Source organism: Sodiomyces alkalinus (genome assembly GCF_003711515.1).
Source record: "Sodiomyces alkalinus F11 unplaced genomic scaffold SODALscaffold_7, whole genome shotgun sequence".
Lineage (NCBI taxonomy): Eukaryota > Fungi > Ascomycota > Sordariomycetes > Glomerellales > Plectosphaerellaceae > Sodiomyces > Sodiomyces alkalinus.
This window is the reverse complement of record NW_021167085.1, coordinates 1,521,567-1,540,202: the sequence shown is the minus strand read 5'-3', so window position 1 is coordinate 1,540,202 and position 18,636 is coordinate 1,521,567. Positions and strand designations below refer to the sequence as shown.

General features: G+C 52.0%; 5 protein-coding genes across 5 annotated transcripts; 2 read left to right on the top strand and 3 right to left on the bottom strand.

The window, feature by feature from the left end:
• Window positions 1-653: 653 nt before the first annotated feature.
• SODALDRAFT_198994 (hypothetical protein) lies at window positions 654-3,875 on the bottom strand. Its single transcript, XM_028607189.1, has 4 exons — window positions 3,756-3,875; window positions 2,043-3,693; window positions 1,935-1,991; window positions 654-1,883 (listed from the first exon to the last, which is right to left on the bottom strand). The coding sequence occupies exons 2-4, from the start codon at window positions 3,648-3,650 to the stop codon at window positions 1,026-1,028; spliced, it is 2,523 nt and encodes an 840-aa protein (XP_028465322.1). The 5' UTR covers window positions 3,651-3,693; window positions 3,756-3,875; the 3' UTR covers window positions 654-1,025.
• Window positions 3,876-4,497: 622 nt separating this feature from the next.
• Window positions 4,498-7,755, bottom strand: SODALDRAFT_334626 (hypothetical protein). The gene is made up of 2 exons (XM_028612260.1): window positions 7,674-7,755; window positions 4,498-7,621 (listed from the first exon to the last, which is right to left on the bottom strand). The coding sequence occupies exon 2, from the start codon at window positions 7,595-7,597 to the stop codon at window positions 4,847-4,849; it is 2,751 nt and encodes a 916-aa protein (XP_028465321.1). The 5' UTR covers window positions 7,598-7,621; window positions 7,674-7,755; the 3' UTR covers window positions 4,498-4,846.
• Window positions 7,756-11,825: 4,070 nt separating this feature from the next.
• SODALDRAFT_334625 (hypothetical protein) lies at window positions 11,826-12,462 on the top strand. Its single transcript, XM_028612259.1, has 3 exons — window positions 11,826-12,080; window positions 12,154-12,218; window positions 12,283-12,462. The coding sequence occupies exons 1-3, from the start codon at window positions 11,910-11,912 to the stop codon at window positions 12,302-12,304; spliced, it is 258 nt and encodes an 85-aa protein (XP_028465320.1). The 5' UTR covers window positions 11,826-11,909; the 3' UTR covers window positions 12,305-12,462.
• A 2,538-nt stretch (window positions 12,463-15,000) lies between these two features.
• SODALDRAFT_313737 (SH3 domain signaling protein) lies at window positions 15,001-17,126 on the top strand. Its single transcript, XM_028609244.1, has 3 exons — window positions 15,001-15,472; window positions 15,571-15,993; window positions 16,083-17,126. The coding sequence occupies exons 1-3, from the start codon at window positions 15,359-15,361 to the stop codon at window positions 16,998-17,000; spliced, it is 1,455 nt and encodes a 484-aa protein (XP_028465319.1). The 5' UTR covers window positions 15,001-15,358; the 3' UTR covers window positions 17,001-17,126.
• A 143-nt stretch (window positions 17,127-17,269) lies between these two features.
• Window positions 17,270-18,571, bottom strand: SODALDRAFT_198895 (hypothetical protein). The gene is made up of 2 exons (XM_028607188.1): window positions 18,392-18,571; window positions 17,270-18,322 (listed from the first exon to the last, which is right to left on the bottom strand). Exons 1-2 carry the CDS (start codon window positions 18,481-18,483, stop codon window positions 17,539-17,541), a joined length of 876 nt encoding a protein of 291 aa, XP_028465318.1. The 5' UTR covers window positions 18,484-18,571; the 3' UTR covers window positions 17,270-17,538.
• Between the last annotated feature and the right edge of the window lie 65 nt (window positions 18,572-18,636).

Below are 18,636 nucleotides of genomic sequence, written 5' to 3'. Positions count from 1 at the left end.
GTCTTTAGTCTCTGGCTCTCATGGATGAGTTAATACCGTCCTGTGGAGTCGTATACTGGCCGAGGATATTTGCTTCGAGGTGCGGATACACGTAACAAAGGGATAAGAGATGGAAGCGGAAAGGGTAATTGAATCACCCGTTAACGATCGGGGGAGGATTTTTTTTTGCCGTTGATAAATACTCGGTATTATTTCAACCTGAGATTGATGCAAGAGATGACCGAAGAAAAATTCAAGACTTCTTGGACGATGTTCGATCCTCCGGGTAGACTTAAACTCCATCTGGACCAAATGTACCCACTATATCTCTACATGAAGGGACAGACACGAGGAACGCCACCTGCCTTAACCACGTCTAATCCAAAAGCAGTTTGAGTCAACCCGGAGGACTAAACAAGGGTGGGACGGAAGACCGGTACTTGGGGCAGTGGACACCAAAAACTCAAAGCCACGTGATATTCTACCCCTTTCCTGGACACGGACCACAGAACCAAGCCGGCAGCAAACTATTTGAAATCAGGAGATGACAATACGCAGAGAATCCCGTACGCGAAAGCGAATTTTCAACAATCGTCACGAATTATATATTAAAGAACAAGGAAAGCAGTATTGGCCGGGTCAGAAACTTAAAATTCAACTACAGGACACGTCTGGAGCATCTACCGCAAGCCACCAGCGCTATGAAGCTCTCGTCTCATCCTTACAAAACCATGGTGCTCCCTCCCATTGCCTCAGACAAGACGCCGAAGAAGAATGTTAAGATCTCACTGACCGACTCGAACGTCCTGTACGTGCCGGACGAGTAATCTAAGAACAGAGGGGGTATATATCGACAACCAAAGATTCCCTGACAAACACCAAATGCGCTTAGCATGATGCTTGCTTTGTGACATGACAAGACATACCGACAGCAACACTCAAAATTCCGAGCTGCTGCAACGGCAAAGCCCGCTAACCCCCAAGAGGGGGAGACGAGGGAGAGGAAAAGAAAAAACCGTCCAACAATGACTGCTCAGCTAGATGTTTCACTGAGTGAGCGCCTGCAACCTATGGGTCGCCAGGCGCCCAGCAACAGCTGTAGAATGGGCATTCTGTATCTGGCGACATAGGCCACGTATCCTCGACGTCCAGTCTCCGCGGAGGTGGGAGACAGTCGAGGCCGGTTTGTCGGGTTGCGTGTGGTTTTTGGTTGCGTGGGTCCTCTGCTCGTAGGGACCCGGCCAGACGGCACTGGGACCGAAAACGGACCCGAGAGCCATGAGGCCGAGTGCAAAGTGTGCGATCATGCACACCATAGATTGGAGGCCCTGTGGCGCTGCCCATGCTACCACGCCCAGTGCGACCACCGCGAGGGTCGCGTTTTGAGTGGTCGAGGTCTCATGTTGCGAATTGAAGCCCGAGGGTTCGGAGGGGATATCCTCGCCAGAGATTCGGCCGGTATTGGAGCTTGTGGTAACGGCCTGGACAGGGACCTCAGTCAATGTGTATCCTGGCGACGCGTTCTCCGGTAAGATTCCACGGATGCTGAGTCGGGAATCCCTTGCTTGTTGACCCACGGCGTAGGCGTCGGAAAGACCGTGCCGTTGTTGCTGTGACCTAGCATCCGTGACGCGTAGGACTGTCCTTTCTTCCCACGAGGAACCAGGTAGTGCGGCGTCGGCGGGTCCAGACAAGTTCGTCCTGGTGCTATTGGCATGTACGGATTTCGTCTGCGCCGGTGTTGACCCACCGTCCACACCCAGGGCCTCTACCTGGGCGATGGACTGCAGGCGACTATTAGACTGCATGGAAAGTTCCCCGTTGTTGGGCCTTGGAACAGGACGAGAACGAATATTCTGATCCGCAGTTACCGTGTGAGAAGCATCAGCATCACCTCGTTTGTCCTGACATCCTGTTAGCCCGGTCCAACGTGCACCAGTCTCCGCAATACGTACCGAGTGTTCGGACGCGCAAGTCGGCGATACATGTCGAACGGTTACGTCTCGTTTGTCCTGACGTTTGGTTAGCCAAATGCAGATTCTGAAACCTGAAAAAGAACATACAACAAGATGTGTGGCATTCTGCGTTGTAGAAGCCGCGTAAGACGACTGGCCATGAAGATCAACTTCTGACGCCACAGCCGTGCCTTGTGTGGTCGAATTTCTTGCAAATTGGAAGACAGCATTGCGCCTGCCCGCTGCAGGGCCCGTCTGTGAGGATCCGGCTTCATCCCATTCTGGATCCGGCATGGTTAACTGCTTGTGTTGGACGGATGCTGGCTGGGATCCAGGCTCGGGGCAGAAAGCACTGGAAATTGAGCGTCCTTGGTCTCGCTTCGACACGACTGGACGCCGAGATACTGCCCAATCCACGTTGCACTCCTCCAGGAGGCTTGGATCAAGGGTGTCAAAGCTCGAAGTCCCGAAGTGCCCAGATAGATTGGCACCGATGTCCACGCGAGGCATGGAGTCTTCATCGACAAAACTATTGGCAGGAGAGAAGAGGTTGAAGTCGACATAATTGGATCCGGAAGCTCCGCTCAGATAAGGCAGATTCGGTGCCGGCAGATCAGGTGCATGAGCGTTTGAACCGTTGCGGGGCGAAGACTGCGCCTCCGTCGATGGAACGTGCTGGCAAGGAGGTTGAGTGGCAGTACAGGGCTGAGTGGGCGAGGTGGACATGTTGGAGTCGGGTGATGTGTAATCCGTCGAATCAAAGAACATATTCCAGTCGGAAACGTCCCCAGAATAAGGCTCCTCCTCCTCGTATTGAACGAAAGCTTCCCAAGGGTCTTGGTGGTTGGCCGCTGATTCGGAAGCCTCGACACCAGCCAAAAGCACGCCGAAGTCGGATAATGATGCCGCCAATGCCGTGTATTCTGGCGGTGGTGGTGGGGCTGCGGGTGTTGGACAGGCCGGCTTCTTGCTCTTCCGACTCGAGGCGGCTGGCCTCGCCGGCCTGGTTCGGGAATGAGATTGTGACTGGGATGGGGGCTGTGTGCTGGCCTGAGGCCCTGATGTGCGCTTCTTATGGCTCGGATCGCAGCGGACCTTCTTCCTTCGACAGGCATCGCAGGCCTTGATGATGCGCATGAGGTGTGCATGGTCACGCTGCTCCTTCGTCTTGCAGCCACGCGATGCCGAGTTGGTGACGTCTCGGCCATCCTTTGTCATAATCTTCATGCCCGGGATGTGGGAGAAGTCGTCATTGTGAACAGAGGCGCGAGACGAAGCCTTTTTGGGGACCGCGTTGCGAGCCTTGGGTACAGCGAGATCCTGGGCGGACGACGACGGGGTTGACGCAGCAACAGAGACCGGCGTGGGGGACGGCGACTGCCAGCTCCAGTTCGATGTAACAGGGGAGACAAAACTGGAGTTGTATCCCGAGCCATGCATGGGGCTCAAGCCTTCTGATGAGGGAGCCTTTCTCGTCGGCGCGACATCAACTGAGTAGTATTTCACGGTGGCACCCGTAATCTGGGCGTACTCGAAGAAGTCCAGAGAGATGAGGGCCCTCTTCTCCTGAATTGTGGCCGGACCGGGTACATAGGCGTGGACCAAGTTGTCGAGTTCCTGAGTGCCCAAAGCAGGAGAAAATTCCAGAGGGGCTCCTAGAGCCGGCTGCCAAACGAAGAATGTCTTCATCGTGTCAAGGGACTCCGTTGCCGACATTGATCCAATCCAGATGGGAGTTGACACACTGGGCAGAGGAGACCTGATAGTGCATAGATGAGCATGGAGGGCTTGTCGCTGGCATTGTTATCCATTTAGACCTACCTTGGTTATATTTCGAGGCTAATGAGCAGATAGTTGGCGGGATATTAGATGCTAAAATGGTTCGTGGTGAATTGGTTCACGGGTTCTCGGGTTCTCGAGATATTCGCTGACAGGGCAGGGCGATGCTGCAAGTTGCTGGTGGTGAGACGTCCAGCTTTCAACTTGGATGCCGCTGACGGATGCCTGTCGACCGTTTGTCTATGGAAAGTTGAAATCTTGCTTCCACTGCCAAAGACGAAATAAAATGAGAAAGAAGAGAAGGAAAGAAAGCGACTCGGCTTACAGGATGTCAGGCAGCTAGTACCTTATTTACCTCTTGAAGTGTTACTACGCTCGAATGTACGAATACTTCGTGTTAGGGGGCGGCGCAGTGGCTTCCAGGTCAGAATGAGATTCATCGGCGAGCTCGAAAGGGTATAGTGTAGGAGGACGATGAGACCGGGGTCCAACCAATACCAAGTGCAGAAAGGAGGAATGCGGGGACAGACCTGAGTCACCATTGGTCTGCCTACCCCACTACACCCGCAGTTGGCACGAGCTTTTCGGCGAGAGAACGACCATTTGATTGGTCAATGGCAGCTGAGATGCATATCACGTGATCCTGTGAGTCAGCCTCAACCTCCTCGACGTTGGTGATGATAAAGTTGGGCGAGTACGAAGTATGAATTGATCCTGGCTGATCAAGTCCAAGCATTGTTATAGGAGTCATCGATCCATCCATGCCTGTGACCAGCCAACTCCAGTTCATCCTCGCTATCGGCGCTGTAGCGCGAGTAAGCACCCACACCGCTCCCGGCTACTCCAGCTTGGCATGTCCAGATGATGGAGGCGTGTGACCTACGATAAGATAGGTAACCGTGCATCTGAACTCCATCTAAGCCTTGAGAATAGGGATAAAGAGGAGACGAATGGGAATTATTGACGGTTAGACGTATCGTCAAATTGCTTCTCAGACTCGATTCGAATTGTGTCGCATGCTCCTCCACGAAGCACTACCAGAGGATTGGGCAACTGACTTGGTAGACAGCTGTTGTTTAGATGCCAGGCATACACTTGAAATAACACCTTCAACGCCCATCAGAGACGTATGCTTATGACGAGGGCCGCTCTATGCCCAACAAGTCATAAGCTGTCTTGCTCCACGGGCCCCCATTTGCCCGTGTAAAGAGAGGGAGCTTATCCTTCAATGGAGGCGGTCCCTCTTTTCCAGACCGGTTCGGCTCCGCAGTTGCCAAAGCAGGACCAATTATCGGCCGAGCGATCTGTCCCGCCACATCTGATTGAATCGCCGCTTTCCGATGTTGCCTAGCCGGTTCGGCTCGTCTCCTTGGCTCATGTGTATCAGCCTCAGGTCTGGTGGTGTCTTGGCCGCTTCCAGGGAGAGACCCATCTACTTCCGAGCCCGTAGGTCTGTTTCGAATACCCCGAGCCCCCACGCCCTCCTCCTGCAGCCGTGCACCTGTTGACCCCTGTTGCGTGTTTATGTCACTTCCTGACTTCCATGCCAAGGCGTCGATCCGACGGTTCTGACGATCAGGTGAACACTTCTGCTTGGTGATTGTGGTTGATAAGGCGACCTCGACATCGCCGCAACGAGTAGAAGATTTCTGCGTGTCTGCCTCCTGTTTGGCTTCTACAACGGCCTCCCTCCCACTCTCTCTTGGGAGGTATAATCCACTGGGTCCGACCTCCTTGGCCTCTTTGGACCTAGCTTGCGCTAAGGATCTGTCTGTTGCAGACAGCCCTGCCTTCTCTGACCCCTCTGCTTTTCCCACTTCAGTCCGTTTCATGTCCTGGGGCCGCTTTTGGGGGGGCTGGCTTTGGTGCGAATTTCCGCCTGATTGTGCCATGCCTTCTCCGGGTTCGTCAAAACCATGACTCTCGTGGTTGTGACCGGGCGTCTTGAGCAAATCCGCGGCAGGAACCGGGCCGGCGGTCCTAGGGCTTCCCAGTGTGCACCCGACATCCGAATTACCGCTGCGGAATCCGATGATCTCCTTGCTCTTGACACTTCTCCGTATAGAAGCAAGGCGCGGCCCTTTGATCTGCAACTTCTCTTCAAGCTCTATTGGGTTTCGTTTGCTCCGCGACGTAAGAGGACCCGGCTCGTCTTGGAAAGGGAAGTCTTCAAAATCCGATGTCTCTGTGTTGTGATCCGTGTCGACAGAATCTGTTCCACTTTGTCTGAATCGGGACTTCTTGCTGGGAAGCGGACCCGTCGGGCGGTCGTTCGATCTGCTTATATCGAGACGCGTTTCCAAAGGCTTTCCCAGACCAGAGTCTAGTTCGCTGTTGCATGGTAACTCCGTATCTGGTAGCCCAGGGAAATCGCGGCCCGTAGGTTTACTGCCAGGTTCCCGCAAAAACGAGCACCGGAGCGGAGTACTCGTATCCCCTTGGTCAGGTACATCTTCAACGCAAGCACTACCGCGCTCTCCTTGTGAGCAAACCGATCCGCCGGCATTGTCTTTCCTTCTCTTTGTCGAGTTATTTTTTTCGGATACTATAAGGAGGCCTCTCTTCTTGTTCCGTCTCGTTGTCGAGATCAGGCTCGTTGTGTTTTCAGTTGGATGGATAGAGATATGCCTAGAAGCACAAGGGACATCCCTGGTCGCTTTGTCCGTACGTTGGCAGTTTTCCAGAGATTTCCGGGCTTCTGCATCGTTGTAGGGCGCTTCGAGATCAATGCACACGCATGTCGCATTTGGGTCCTGCTGGGCCGCCGGGCGACTAGTCGCATCGAATTTGCCCCATTGTCTGCCTTTGGAGCTCGCAAGAGGGGCTCCCTTCGCGGGATGCATTGTAGTTTTAATCATAGAAAGTAGTGACTTGTCTGTAAAATCACTGGTTTCTCGTCCTGGATTTCTCTGTCCCGGTTTTGTCGCGGACTTCCGGGCAGAACCACTCTCTACTGGCGGGGAAGCAGACAGGCGAACGAGAGTGGGAGAGGCGGAAGCATTCGAATGGGTAGAAACGGGAGTTTCTGTATCCGGCTGCCCAGTAGTAACAGGACGATTGATAGAATGCGGCAATGGCAATTGAGGCTGTCTATTATTTGGGTTTCGGGGATTGGTAGATGTTGTCCCAGCAGTATTACGGCGTTCTGTAGGAGTTTGAGAGACTGTGCTTTGCACTGATTGGGCACTTGAAGTCCACGGCGCGAGAGAGAGCGCGGCACCGAAGAGACTCTGGGCATAGCCACTCTTGCTCGGAGCGGTTACATTGGGCTTTCTCCTCTTTTTTGGCGGAGATTCATCATCTCGTTCTCGTTGTGGGTCTCGCATTCGACGTTGCTCGTAGGGCGAGACAGAGGGAATGACTGCACGGCCAATAGGGGCTGGACGAGGTGTCACGACCTGACGGGGCAATGTCGACTGTATGGATATGGCTCCTGAAGGCTGGTGAAGTAGAGCTGACCGGAGAGTCACGTCGGCCGGGGAGGAGGCATTGTCACTGGTCCGTGGTTGCCGATGTTGCCGTTGCTCCTTCTGGCGATTTTTCTTTTCGAAAAGCTCGGTCAAATCTTGGTCCTTGCTCCCGCGGCATTCGGAGACTTGAACAATGACGCACCCCTGTTCCAACTGAAACTCTTCACCTTCTTCAAAGTCGTAGTCCTCGCGCCAATGAGTATCGCCGATGAAGTTGCCGCGGTCGTCGTAGACCATTACACGTTTGTTGAAAGTGTGAAACGTGAGACGACCATCTTGCCATCGCTTTTGCTTGCGTTTAAGGTCGTGCGTGAAGAGGCAACCAAAATCGAGAACAGGGGCGACAGTCGGTATTGCCGATCTCGGTTTGTCTGAGCCCTGTTGGGACCGATGCGTCGAAACTGTGGCGGCCATTGTCGGAACAGCAACATGACGGTGCTGTACACCGAGTCGTCAGCGGAGAGCTCCAGTTGGAAAGAAAGGATATTACCTATGACGAGCGAGAACCCGCGTACATGAGGTAGGTGTGTGTGCAGATCTAGACGAAATGAGTGACACCGAGGGCAAATTGGTGTCTGGTGGTGTGCTCGAGGTCAGATGGTGGGGTGGGGTTTGGGTGACGCGCCGTGATACCTCGTGCCGAGTTCGCGTAACGCCAAGCCACGTGACCAGGAGCGCGTGAGGCCGGATAGGAGCCTTTTTGCCCTTTTGCCCCGCACCCATTACCAATATATTGCAAAGGTCCAGGGCCTCGGCACTTTTGTGGAACTCCTGCTAATGTTGCCCAGCTCCTCATGTTCCACAAAAGGTCCGAAGCAGTTTACTTTGACTCCATCCCGACAGAGTTGCTGGTTTCAGCTCCCTGCAGCTTGCAAGTAATTACGCGCTGCCGAGCACGCATGCACCCTTTCGCAGTATAAATACACTTCGGAATGCAAACCCGCAGCAGTAAGATTTATAAGAGGCTGGTATATAATACGATCGGCCAGCGGTGTTATTTTTTGAGGCTTTCCTAGCCCTGGTAACTCGGGCTCTTGCTATTTGTTGTCACCGGCAAGAGCTGGGAGGCACCCTTGATTGGGCTGGGTCGGCTGGGAGCAAGACAAGAGTGCTCCAAATATGGAACGCTGTTGTTCTTACCAAGAACACGTAGTTTTGTTCGCTGAGCAAGCGTCAGCAGATTACCTCTATGTTGAAGTCAACTTCCAGCCACCACTCTCCGTCATGACATGGTGGATAGTGCAATTTCATCGATCAGTTCGCGTTCCGGCCGGCGAACGAGTCGCCAATCGAGGGATATATCCGGCTGTCACCAAACACTTCCATAAGAGTGAAACCCCACCGCGCCCGGATTCCAACAAAGTAGAATCGTCCTTACTGATAAAAAATCATTTAACCTGGGTTGATGTTTGGTTCACTTACTCGACACTTGCTCCTTGTTACGTTTCTCAGTTATATTCATGCTGACTCTGGTATGAATTATATTGGCAGGGATCTCGCGGGACTTCCCAACTGAACCATGAGATCGTACTGTCCTCCATCTAGCATGCTCAAGTGCGAGCTTCCATCAAGAGGGAAAGGTAAGTGGCGTCGGTTTCTCCGATACTTGCCCCCGGGTCCGTTCTCCTTGGGTACCAGTACAATTCCCCAACCCATCGCCCCAAGATCTTTTACTTCTAATACCCAAGTTCCACGCCAGTTTTCCTCCCCGTCAATAGTTTGTTCTAATCTCCAGGGAAATTCACCATCGCTTCTAGACTCCCACCCTTGTCTGGAAGCATTTGTTGTTGTTGTTGTTGCTGTTGATTATTGAGGTTTGCCTTGGCCTGTTGTGCCTTTTGACTTCAGAAGTATCTTCGTGGGCCTTCTTCTTGCGGCCAGTGAGTCGACTGCAGGCAGCGACCAATGCCTTATGGCTTTGTTGATTCTGCCCATGACTCTTCCCGGTGTGGACCGTGTGGTGTTGGCGTCTGGATGGTAGTAACAGAGCAGATTTTCTGGCTTCTTAAGTTCTTAATGGTACTCCGTCGAAATAAGGGGACTTCTAAACAACAACTGTTAGGTGCTGTCGGGTCAGTGACGAGATTGAGCTTCTCTACCGTGTGGTGATATGAGTCTAGGATTTCATATCAGCCAGCATGTTTAAGAGAAAGTAGATATGCCTATCTAATTGTACGAGCCATGGGAAGTGTGGGTGATAAATGGTAATTCCTAACTTTCAATGCACGGAAAGTTTATAGATGTCCATAACTGTCGTAAGGAAGCCCCCAAGAAGGGAGCCTGGGAGGGGTTTGGTGATTTATACACCAACAGTGAACCTCATACCACCTAGAGGCAACCTACAGACCCCAAGCATTATTAATGGACTTTAGTTCGTACGGTGACTTGGGCGGCAGTGGCTGGCTATAGTGATTTTATTGCGTAAGGTATATAATACGTATAATATATATGTTGCGGTGCACGAATAATATGTTGTTTTGGGATATTGGAGCTTAAGGTATATAGGAGGACGCTTTAAGGCCCGCAGAAAGTGTACTTACAGATAATGCTTCGTCCTCTCTTGCGGACTCGGATACGGACTGAGCGATTGGCGTAGGTACCGAAACTGAAGGGTTGGCGATGAGCTTACCTTAGTGAGCCTGGTACTTCTTCGGGGTACAGTCAAAGGCCAGCCCTTAGGACGATGGGCGACCCGAACCATATATTGCAATGCAGCTGATTCCCCGTCTGCCGCGACCTTTAACCTTGAAAAGCTAACTGTCGAGCGACTCCGTTCGCTCCAGGTACAGGTCTAGGTATCGCGTCGGGCTTTCGAGCTAACTTCTTCCCGCGCATTTACGCCGAGGGAGGTGCTTCATAAGCCGTGGCCTCAACCCTGAACAAAGACTACCATCGAGTCGATGGGATACATGAAGTCACGAACCCCAGCGACCTCAATTAATAAGCGATATTAGTCGTAAACCCAGGAGCTTTCCAGTGCCAGAACGCCGCGCGGTGATATCGGGGCTCCTGTCCAGGGGATAACGCAAGAATTTCTTCCTAACTTCTCGCCATGTTGTAAACAATTCCCACAAGACTATTGAATCATTCGAAACCGACCACGACGGAAATATCGGCTTTTGTCTACCCCGCCCACTCCGATTATGACCCACGCCTTTACCGGCTAGAGCTGGGGTGCCTCCGGTACCTGATCTGTGGCCGGTAGTGTAGTTTAAAGCCCGTTCCGCGAAAAGGGTTATTATGTTAAGCAGCATGTGCGGCGTAGAACAGAGCTCTGCTTAAAGTGTGAAGAACTGCCGTAGATCTGCTGGAATTGCTTGGCGGAGAGCATGGCAGGTGGTGGGATCTGCGGGGGTGGGGCCTGATGGGGTAGGGTGGAGGAACTGGTCCACGCTTATAACTAGTAGGTGGTGACGCGGCTTTTCTAAAGTAGTATAGCTCGGACGGCAGAGAAAACGTGGCGGACGCTAGGATGCTACCTACCGTTGTACACGTACCTACCGGGGCATCGCATGGGATATTTGTTCCGAAAGAGGACCTATGGTAAGATCGCTGATTGGTTATTTCGTTGCCTTTGAACGACGCTATTTTAAAACCATCGTTTCCTCCCCGGTATCTATTACGGGTAGGGTATCCATTTTAACGAGACGACGAGTTTAACACGCAGATTCCGCTTTAGTAACGGAACCGATATACCCGCTAGGCCCGTCCACCGAAGAGAATGCCATACGGTAATTATATTGCCCGATACGTCGCAGAATATCGCTGAGTTCCTGGAATCCACTTCTAAAGGATTACGTACACGGTACCACGGTACGTATAATCGCCTACCCGTTATACTCCCTCTACGTGTACTAGAAAAATGTTCACGACGACACTGAGCAAGTAGGACTTTCCAGGAGTTAAAGAATTATGTATGCAGATCTGTATGATATCGCGCTATCATCCAGACAGGCGTACCTACCTGGAAGGGAGCGGTCTTGGGTTAGAGCCTAAGGTAGGAAGAGTCAGACTGTAAGTTGCCTTGCTTATGTACAACGTAGAGCTGGGCAGGGCCGCAGGGGGAAATAGCTGATCATTATGTCCACACTCTGGACAGTGATCGGCGCTCCGTCGTAGAGCCACATCCGTAAGAATGCCGTCTCTTAGACGAGGGGATCTATCGTGAGGAGATGGCCGTGGCAAACCATATGTCGATCACTTGTCGCTCAACCAGTGACAAACTACGTGCTCCGCATTGAGTCTTGGTGCTTCTAGGATCTTGATTCAGACTTGAGGACTCGGTCTAACTATCTCTGCAAATCTTGTCCATACTTCGCTTGGGAGAGCGTCACATTGGCTACTTCGCCTGGGAAAAGTCACATCGGCTACTTCGCTTGCAGGAGAGCCACCTTGGCTACTTCGTTTGGAAGAGAGGGATCTTGTATACTTTTCTTGGATAGAGGCATCCTGTATGCTTCTCTTGGATAGAGGCATCCTGTATACTGCTCTTGGATAGAGACATCCTGTATACTGCTCTTCGTAGCTTTAGCGGTAAACCTCCTCGAGACAAACGCTCAACGTCTTGGCCATTCTGGGGATCTGAAAAGGTATAAGAAGGGCGCTTCCCTCCCTTCAAGGCTCAAGCTGGATGATTCCCATCCACAATCACCACAATCACCACAATCATACATCTCGGACAACAAACTCACATAAACCAACAAGTCACCCCTTTAAATCATTCATAATGAAGTTCACTCTCGTTGTCGCCCTCCTCGTCTCCGCCGTTGCGGCCATGCCCGCTGCGGCTGACAACGCCAACGCCGAAGTCGAGGTAGCCGGCGACAGCCTCCAGGCCATGAACTGCGGCTCCGGCCTCTGCCGTGGCATCCAGGACAGCAGTCTCTGCAACAACCGGGTAAGCGGCCAAAGACAGACGAAGAGAGTCATTGCGTCTTCCAGGACATGAATGCTAATCCGTAAAATTACAGTGCCAGAACTGCAGCGGCCCTAGCGGCCCGTACTCTCGTGGAGAGTGCGGCGGCTTCCTCTGGCAGTAAGTAACACACATCATTTGACAGTCATCTACAATACCTATGGCTAACACCACGTTCTACCAGGACTTGCCGCTGCTTCTACTAAACATCTTTTCACGTCTCGTGTGTCGTGTGTCGTGGAATGAATGGCAGGAAGCAACCTGGTGGGGGCTGCCCAATACTTTGGGGAAAATGGTGACATGTCAAGGGGATAAGATAGGACTTGCTCCTTAGAGTCAACAATATAAGGAACATGCCACCGAACTTTGAGTCTCTGTCTATGGAAGAGTGTTGCATGCAGTGATCGCCTTTCTTCCGTCTCACTTGGTAGATCATCTTGTTGTACATTGTAGATCATCTCGGACCAGGGTTGCTCAATCGGTCACTAACCATGTGCCGACTGCCGAGTATCGCGTCAACGCGTGGCGCGCCAAGGGATAGACATCAGCTTTGCCGATATTGGAAGCTGCCCTGCCGACGGCAGTGCAGAGCGGGGTCTTAAAAAACTGGGTATCAGACACAGGTTTGTAAGACAATTTGGGCTACATATCAAATGCATACCTAATCGTGTTGGGGACCCAATGATACCTTTCGGCATAGCAATACTAATTACATACCACCCAGAATAAACCCAGGCGACCTACAAAGCTCATTTCCAAGTCCCTCGCTACATAACAACAAGAACCGTATTGACATGGGCCCCGACAGACGCTTCAACACGACCACCGTGTTACGGTGTTTTCTCACACACTCCAGTCTCCAGACAAAGTCCTTGACTCCTTAACGATATAGGCATTTTTATTTTTCCGGAGGATCCTTCTCGTGGCGGGAGGAAGCAGGATAGTCTAGGAAAGCCAAGTGATTTTCTTAAAGCACTACTCGCCTTTAGTGATATATTCACGTTCGGACACAAGTCGCGGTCTAAGGGGCAATGCGTGTCGTTGTAGCGGGCTGACCCGATTGGGTTAGATCGGCGGCTCTCGCATCGGCCCGCTTATGCAAAAATTGGTATGGGTACCAGTCCAGGGCGGATGTACGTATTGGGTAACACTGTGTGAGATCTGTGGGATCGGCGACATGGTACCTCAGGTAAGGAAGCCTCAACTGGTGCCGCACACATGGATTCCAACCCGTAGGCCCTCATAACGCCCCTCGCTTAGCGGGCAACTTGGGAGTACCTATACGATGTAGCCCCTAAGCCTGTCTGTGATTGCAGTATCAGTGTACACGTACATATATACATAAAGGCCGAGGCTGGGCTAAGGATTTCTGTGGGGCGGAGTGGCGTGGTATGGGGCGGAGAGTTTGGGTAGATAATAATTTAGTATACCGTAAAGACTCAATGACTTCGGGAATAGCACTAAGGACTTAGCACCCACTAACCCTACCTTATTTTAAAACAACTAATAAAATAAGGGAATTTTATAAGGTAGTTAACTAAGTAGAAAATCCTTATCGTAATTAAGGCTATAGGAGGTAAAGGGGTATCGAGATACGTAATTTACACGTGTACGATCGACTTAACCTATATGGGGAAGTGGGTAATTTTCATATAAGCAGCCTAGTACCATTCCCGAAGTTGTTGAGTCTTTACGGTATTTTACAAGTCGTGTCCTTTGGCGCTTTTATGAATATTAGTCGGCTTCGCCCAGATTCTTCTAGTTCCCTTAGGCATTCTATAAAAGGGTCGGAGCAGTTAACCTCTAAGTTATACCGAACCTTCCAAACGTGAGGCCTACGGACGGGGGTAGCCTATTAGTAAGCCTCGGATTTATAGATAACGGACAACTGTAGCTTATATCGACTATGCTAGTCTTCTACCATCGGCATTATATACAGAAATTCATTCAGAGGTAAGCAGAACCTACTAACTAGCATAAGGTAGTACACGCATACCCGAACATCAAACGCAAATTACAGGGGGTGGGGCAGGGGTAGGCTATCGGAGTGGAGATTAAGAAGTTCGGGGACCCAGGTGGTGGCTTACGACGTAATAATACACTAAAAGGTACCTAAGTGTAGAAGGGACTGTTGATGAGGTCATGTGACCTATGCTGGGGTTAGGCTGCTTACCTATCACAATCTTCCACTGTAGCATTTGTTACTTTCCCCTTCATCACCAACCTTCTAACCGACCATACAACGTAGAATCGTTCTTTCACAGGAAGGACGACTGCACCAAGCTTTGGGGTTTAGGCTTCTAAGGTAGGCCATATTTTTCAGTCAACTTGATTCTTACATCACATGGCAGAGATGTATTCCGTGTGTGTTGGACATGCTGAACAGGCTAGTTCTGCGTAGTACGTCAGAGTTCGGACAGAAAAGCCTTTGCTTTAACCAGAGCATGTATCTAGGTAGTCGGAAGAAGCCAGCCAGGCTCTTTCTTACGTAGGTACCTTACGAAGTACAGCCTCTAACCGGTGATCCGTTTGCTGTCCTAGAAAGAACCGTCCATGGCCGGGTAGGTACAAATGTCGCCGACCTGAACCTACCTTTGCACTGCCAACCTTAAATGGAGGTATTATGGGAGCGTCAGCTGGTGACTCCTCACACAAGTAACAACAGATCGGATGCGTCATATCAATCCAGCGGAACCCGACGTACCTACAGGTAAGGTAGGTAGGTACCTTAGGTACCTGACCCTCGGGAAACGAGGTACCTCAAGGAACACAAAGCACTTTCGGGTGTTTCAGCCTTCCCAGGATCGCCTTGGTGCCATCTCTTGAGTTCTACGGAATACGGTGTACGTTGTAGTGACAATGCCCCCCCCGGACATTCAGTAATTAATTACTTCACGTGCAGCTACGGTATTATTGAGCTGCCAATATACCTTGGCAGAGATCCTAACTCGAGCGCTTGACCAACCAACCTGCACCAGAGTCTGATCGATCTCTTCCCAGCTTCCTTCGTTGCTCATCTACAATCAAAGTCAACTAAGACAAACAACCACCTATCTGTCTCCCAGGTGCCACGAATAGTTTCGACGTCCATGTATCTCTTTTCCTTCCTTCTTGACCCCCTGCCTTGAAACCGTTTTGAGAGCATCGGGCCGACTTGACCTCGCTTACCCTGCCTACCTGTACACACCGCCCAGTTCTTTGGGTTGGCTGTCGACCTCGACCGAGTCTCACCTACCTACCCTCTGCGGCTCTGCCCCGCCATGGACCGTATGCAACGCAGCTTCACCAAGCTGATGAACAAAGCTCCAGGCGACAATGCCAAAGTCGCCCTGATTCTCAAGGAGTACGATGATGCCATTCAATTCCTTGGCAAGGTAAAACGACGAACCGAATTTATTTTCTACCATATCTTGACACATGCCACCCTCTCGCATTTTACCATGTAGCCAATCCGCTAATCTCGTCCATACAGATTATTGACGGTAGCAAGGCCCTACGCGATGCATGGCTTTCCGTCGCCAATTGCCAGTATGTACTTGTCAAGGAGTACGCTGAACTCTACGATCCTCCCGTGGGGGAGTTGGAACGGCCCACCAGACCTACTCCCGTGCTTCAAGTCAAGCGCACCTTTGGTCTCCGGGAGGCCTACAACGAGCTCAAGTCCGACCTTCTACAGGAGGTGGCGGGGATTGACGTACAAGTCATACGCCCTGCCACCGACGCCCTCGAGTTCATTCAGCCCATGCGGAAGACCATCAAGAAGCGTGAGAACAAGCGACTGGACTACGAGAAGGCCCAGGACAAGGTCAAAAAACTTCAGAAGAAGACAAGCAGGACTACTAAGGAAGACGCCGCACTTTCCAAGGCGGAGAGTGAGATGAATGTCGTGTCAGAGGTACGAAGAAGACGAGACAATCAGTTATATACTGTCCAATGCCCATGCAAAGGGTCTCGTTGCTAACTCGATCATACCATGCAACGCAGGAGTTTCAAATCGCCGACGACCATCTTCGGCGAACGCTTCCCCCACTCATTTGCTCCGTTTCTGACTTGGTTCCTTACTTGCTGGCTTCTCTCGCAACCATCGAGAACCGACTCTTGGGTCTCTACTACACCGTTCTCCACGGCTATTGCCAGGATCATGAATTTCCCTCACCGCCTCCGCCCATGGACCAAGTTATATCGCAATGGGCATCTCGGTTCAAGCCCGTCCAGTCGGAGACAGAGTCCATGTCAATCCTAGCGCGTGGTAAAGCCGTGCGCATGCCGATGGCAGCGAACTACGACTCGCAAAGCGGTAATCCCGCGCCCCGGAACAGCCAGACTCGCAACACGTCGGGCTTCCTGCCTGGCTTGACGGAGAACAATGGGACCGAACCTACCAGAAGAACAACGCGAATTCCATCCACCAGCTCCGCAGCTCTGTCGAATAAGTCAGATGCCTCGCCGCAGTCCAGCCGGCAGTCAAGCCAGTCCGCCCTGTCGCGCTCCAAAGTCGGCCTGCCGACCGATTTCACAACTGCGACTTCACTCGGCCAATCCCCGGGCAGCGGGCCCCTCGCTCCCGGCTATACGCCCTCCCGAGAGCGGTCTGACTATTTCGAGCATCAGTCGCAGCTTGTGATCAGCACTGTCGCGTCGCCGCAGGGCCGTAGCGCCTCCGGGGGCATCATGAAAAAGAAACCGCCCCCACCGCCCCCTACGAAGCGTGCACAACAGGCGCCAGTCGAATACGTTATCGCCGAACACAACTTTACGAGCGACCAGGATGGCGACCTGAGTTTCAGAGAAGGTGACAGGATCAAGATTGTCAAGAAGACCCAAAAGCTTCAGGACTGGTGGGTGGGCGAGTTGGGTGGCGTACAGGGCAATTTCCCTGCCAATTATTGCAGGCCCACGTAAATGGGTACAGACCTAGCAATAAGTCGATAACAGATTATTCTTCCTCCAATACCGATAGTCTAATATACTTATGTGAGGCTGCCATGCTCCAAAGGCCACGCTATGGCTTCATCAAGGTCACACGACAGGAGACATTCCTCTCACAATAGCTTTTAAAGAACAGACTTAAGGCATAAAGCTTAAGGAGTCGATGGAGAACCTATTCTACTCGAGAGACATAGTATAGGCTCTCTATTTCTATAAGTCTGAAAATACAAATCAAGGAAAGCCACCCCTAAGCACAATGCCATGCTTTGTAGTGTCTGATCGAACTCGCAATGTAAGGGGTATGCATTGGGGCCGCAGGCCTTCTGTCTATGGCTGGCCATAGAGGAAAATGGAGGGGTATCATGAAAGAAAACAAAAATGTGCGAAGACTGCAACTGCAGCAAAAGTTCGTCCCGGACTCCTTTCCTGGTTACGCCAAATATCTCCAGCTGCACAGCCTTTCGCAGCTTCACGTATGTAATCATGTGAATGCAGGTCCTGCTGCCTCCACCTAGGAAGGCGAAGCGCTCTCTCTTCTGATGCAGGTCTCATCAGCCCGCACCATCATTGTGACCTGTTCCCCTTCTCCCAATGGCGAGCATGCTTGTCTGCCACGCCCCATGTATCCTCCTTCCTCTCCCTCTTCGAGGTCCATAGGCGTTACAGGACCGGGGCTGCCGAGAGGCAATAGCCTCGGCGCCGTTGGTTTGTGGGTGTTCGATCCCCGCAGGGTCTTCAGAGGCGCGCTGTTGAGCGCGACCGAGGATACGGAATCTTGGCTGGATATGGAGACGCCGTTGAGTACTTCGCTGGCTGCGAGTCTAGCCTGAGCGACCATGTCCCGCTGATACTGTTGGAACATGCGCTTCACCTCAGAATCGTGGCGTGGCGGAACAGTGGATCGCGCGGGGACTTGAGGATCGGATTGCATCGAGGCTAGGCCGTTTAGGGCAGCTGAGCGTGGTATCGGTTGCTCTTGTCCCTGATGTTGAGGCGAGCGGTTCCACGTCTCGTAATTTGAAGGATAGTATTTGCCCATGGGCAGCAGAGTATCCGGTGCACCGCTGGGTAAGTAGGATGCGACCGGCGTATGAGAGGGGTGATTGCCCAGGTCTACCGCGGATCGCACAAATTCTGGCATAGTCGCGAGGGGAGCGGACGACCCGTGTTGGTGAAATGTCGAGGGTAATTCGAGGGAAAGATGGAATTCGTGACGAGATTTTCTGTTTTCAGAACAGAACGGATGAGGTCGATGTACCCGGGAGTTCGGGTCTTCATGTAGCGGGAAATAACCACTACGTCACAGGCCGGAGTTAGCGCTAATAAACGGGTAGCTCGAGACGGAACCAACGCGGCTTCCTTACCCAGGCACGTCACCACGGGCCGATAAAGGTTCGGGAGGGGTACCGCCCGGAGCCGAATGGAGTTTTCGGATTTGGGGGACTTCGATAGCCATAGGACGACTGCGAGTAGTTGTCGCAGGCGCCGAGGAGCTGTCGTCATTCGGCTTGAAGGTTGGTGCAGAGTAAACAGAACCGACTATAAAGTCAGTCAGATCAACCAGATTGGGACGATGAGTAAGAATGTTGTATTAATTAATGCATTGATC

Excerpts from the sequence above, each read along its gene's own strand:
- SODALDRAFT_334625 (XM_028612259.1), top strand. The coding sequence starts at position 11,910 with ATGAAGTTCACTCTCGTTGTCGCCCTCCTCGTCTCCGCCGTTGCGGCC. Across the intron at positions 12,081-12,153 it reads GCAGTCTCTGCAACAACCGG|TGCCAGAACTGCAGCGGCCC; the intron begins GTAAGCGGCCAA and ends GTAAAATTACAG. Across the intron at positions 12,219-12,282 it reads TGCGGCGGCTTCCTCTGGCA|GACTTGCCGCTGCTTCTACT; the intron begins GTAAGTAACACA and ends ACGTTCTACCAG.
- SODALDRAFT_198895 (XM_028607188.1), bottom strand. The coding sequence starts at position 18,483 with ATGGCTATCGAAGTCCCCCAAATCCGAAAACTCCATTCGGCTCCGGGC. Across the intron at positions 18,323-18,391 it reads GCCCGTGGTGACGTGCCTGG|TGGTTATTTCCCGCTACATG; the intron begins GTAAGGAAGCCG and ends CCTGTGACGTAG.
- SODALDRAFT_313737 (XM_028609244.1), top strand. The coding sequence starts at position 15,359 with ATGGACCGTATGCAACGCAGCTTCACCAAGCTGATGAACAAAGCTCCA. Across the intron at positions 15,473-15,570 it reads CCATTCAATTCCTTGGCAAG|ATTATTGACGGTAGCAAGGC; the intron begins GTAAAACGACGA and ends TCGTCCATACAG. Across the intron at positions 15,994-16,082 it reads AGATGAATGTCGTGTCAGAG|GAGTTTCAAATCGCCGACGA; the intron begins GTACGAAGAAGA and ends CATGCAACGCAG.
- SODALDRAFT_198994 (XM_028607189.1), bottom strand. The coding sequence starts at position 3,650 with ATGTCGGCAACGGAGTCCCTTGACACGATGAAGACATTCTTCGTTTGG. Across the intron at positions 1,992-2,042 it reads AGAATGCCACACATCTTGTT|GACAAACGAGACGTAACCGT; the intron begins GTATGTTCTTTT and ends ACCAAACGTCAG. Across the intron at positions 1,884-1,934 it reads CTTGCGCGTCCGAACACTCG|GACAAACGAGGTGATGCTGA; the intron begins GTACGTATTGCG and ends ACAGGATGTCAG.
- SODALDRAFT_334626 (XM_028612260.1), bottom strand. The coding sequence starts at position 7,597 with ATGGCCGCCACAGTTTCGACGCATCGGTCCCAACAGGGCTCAGACAAA.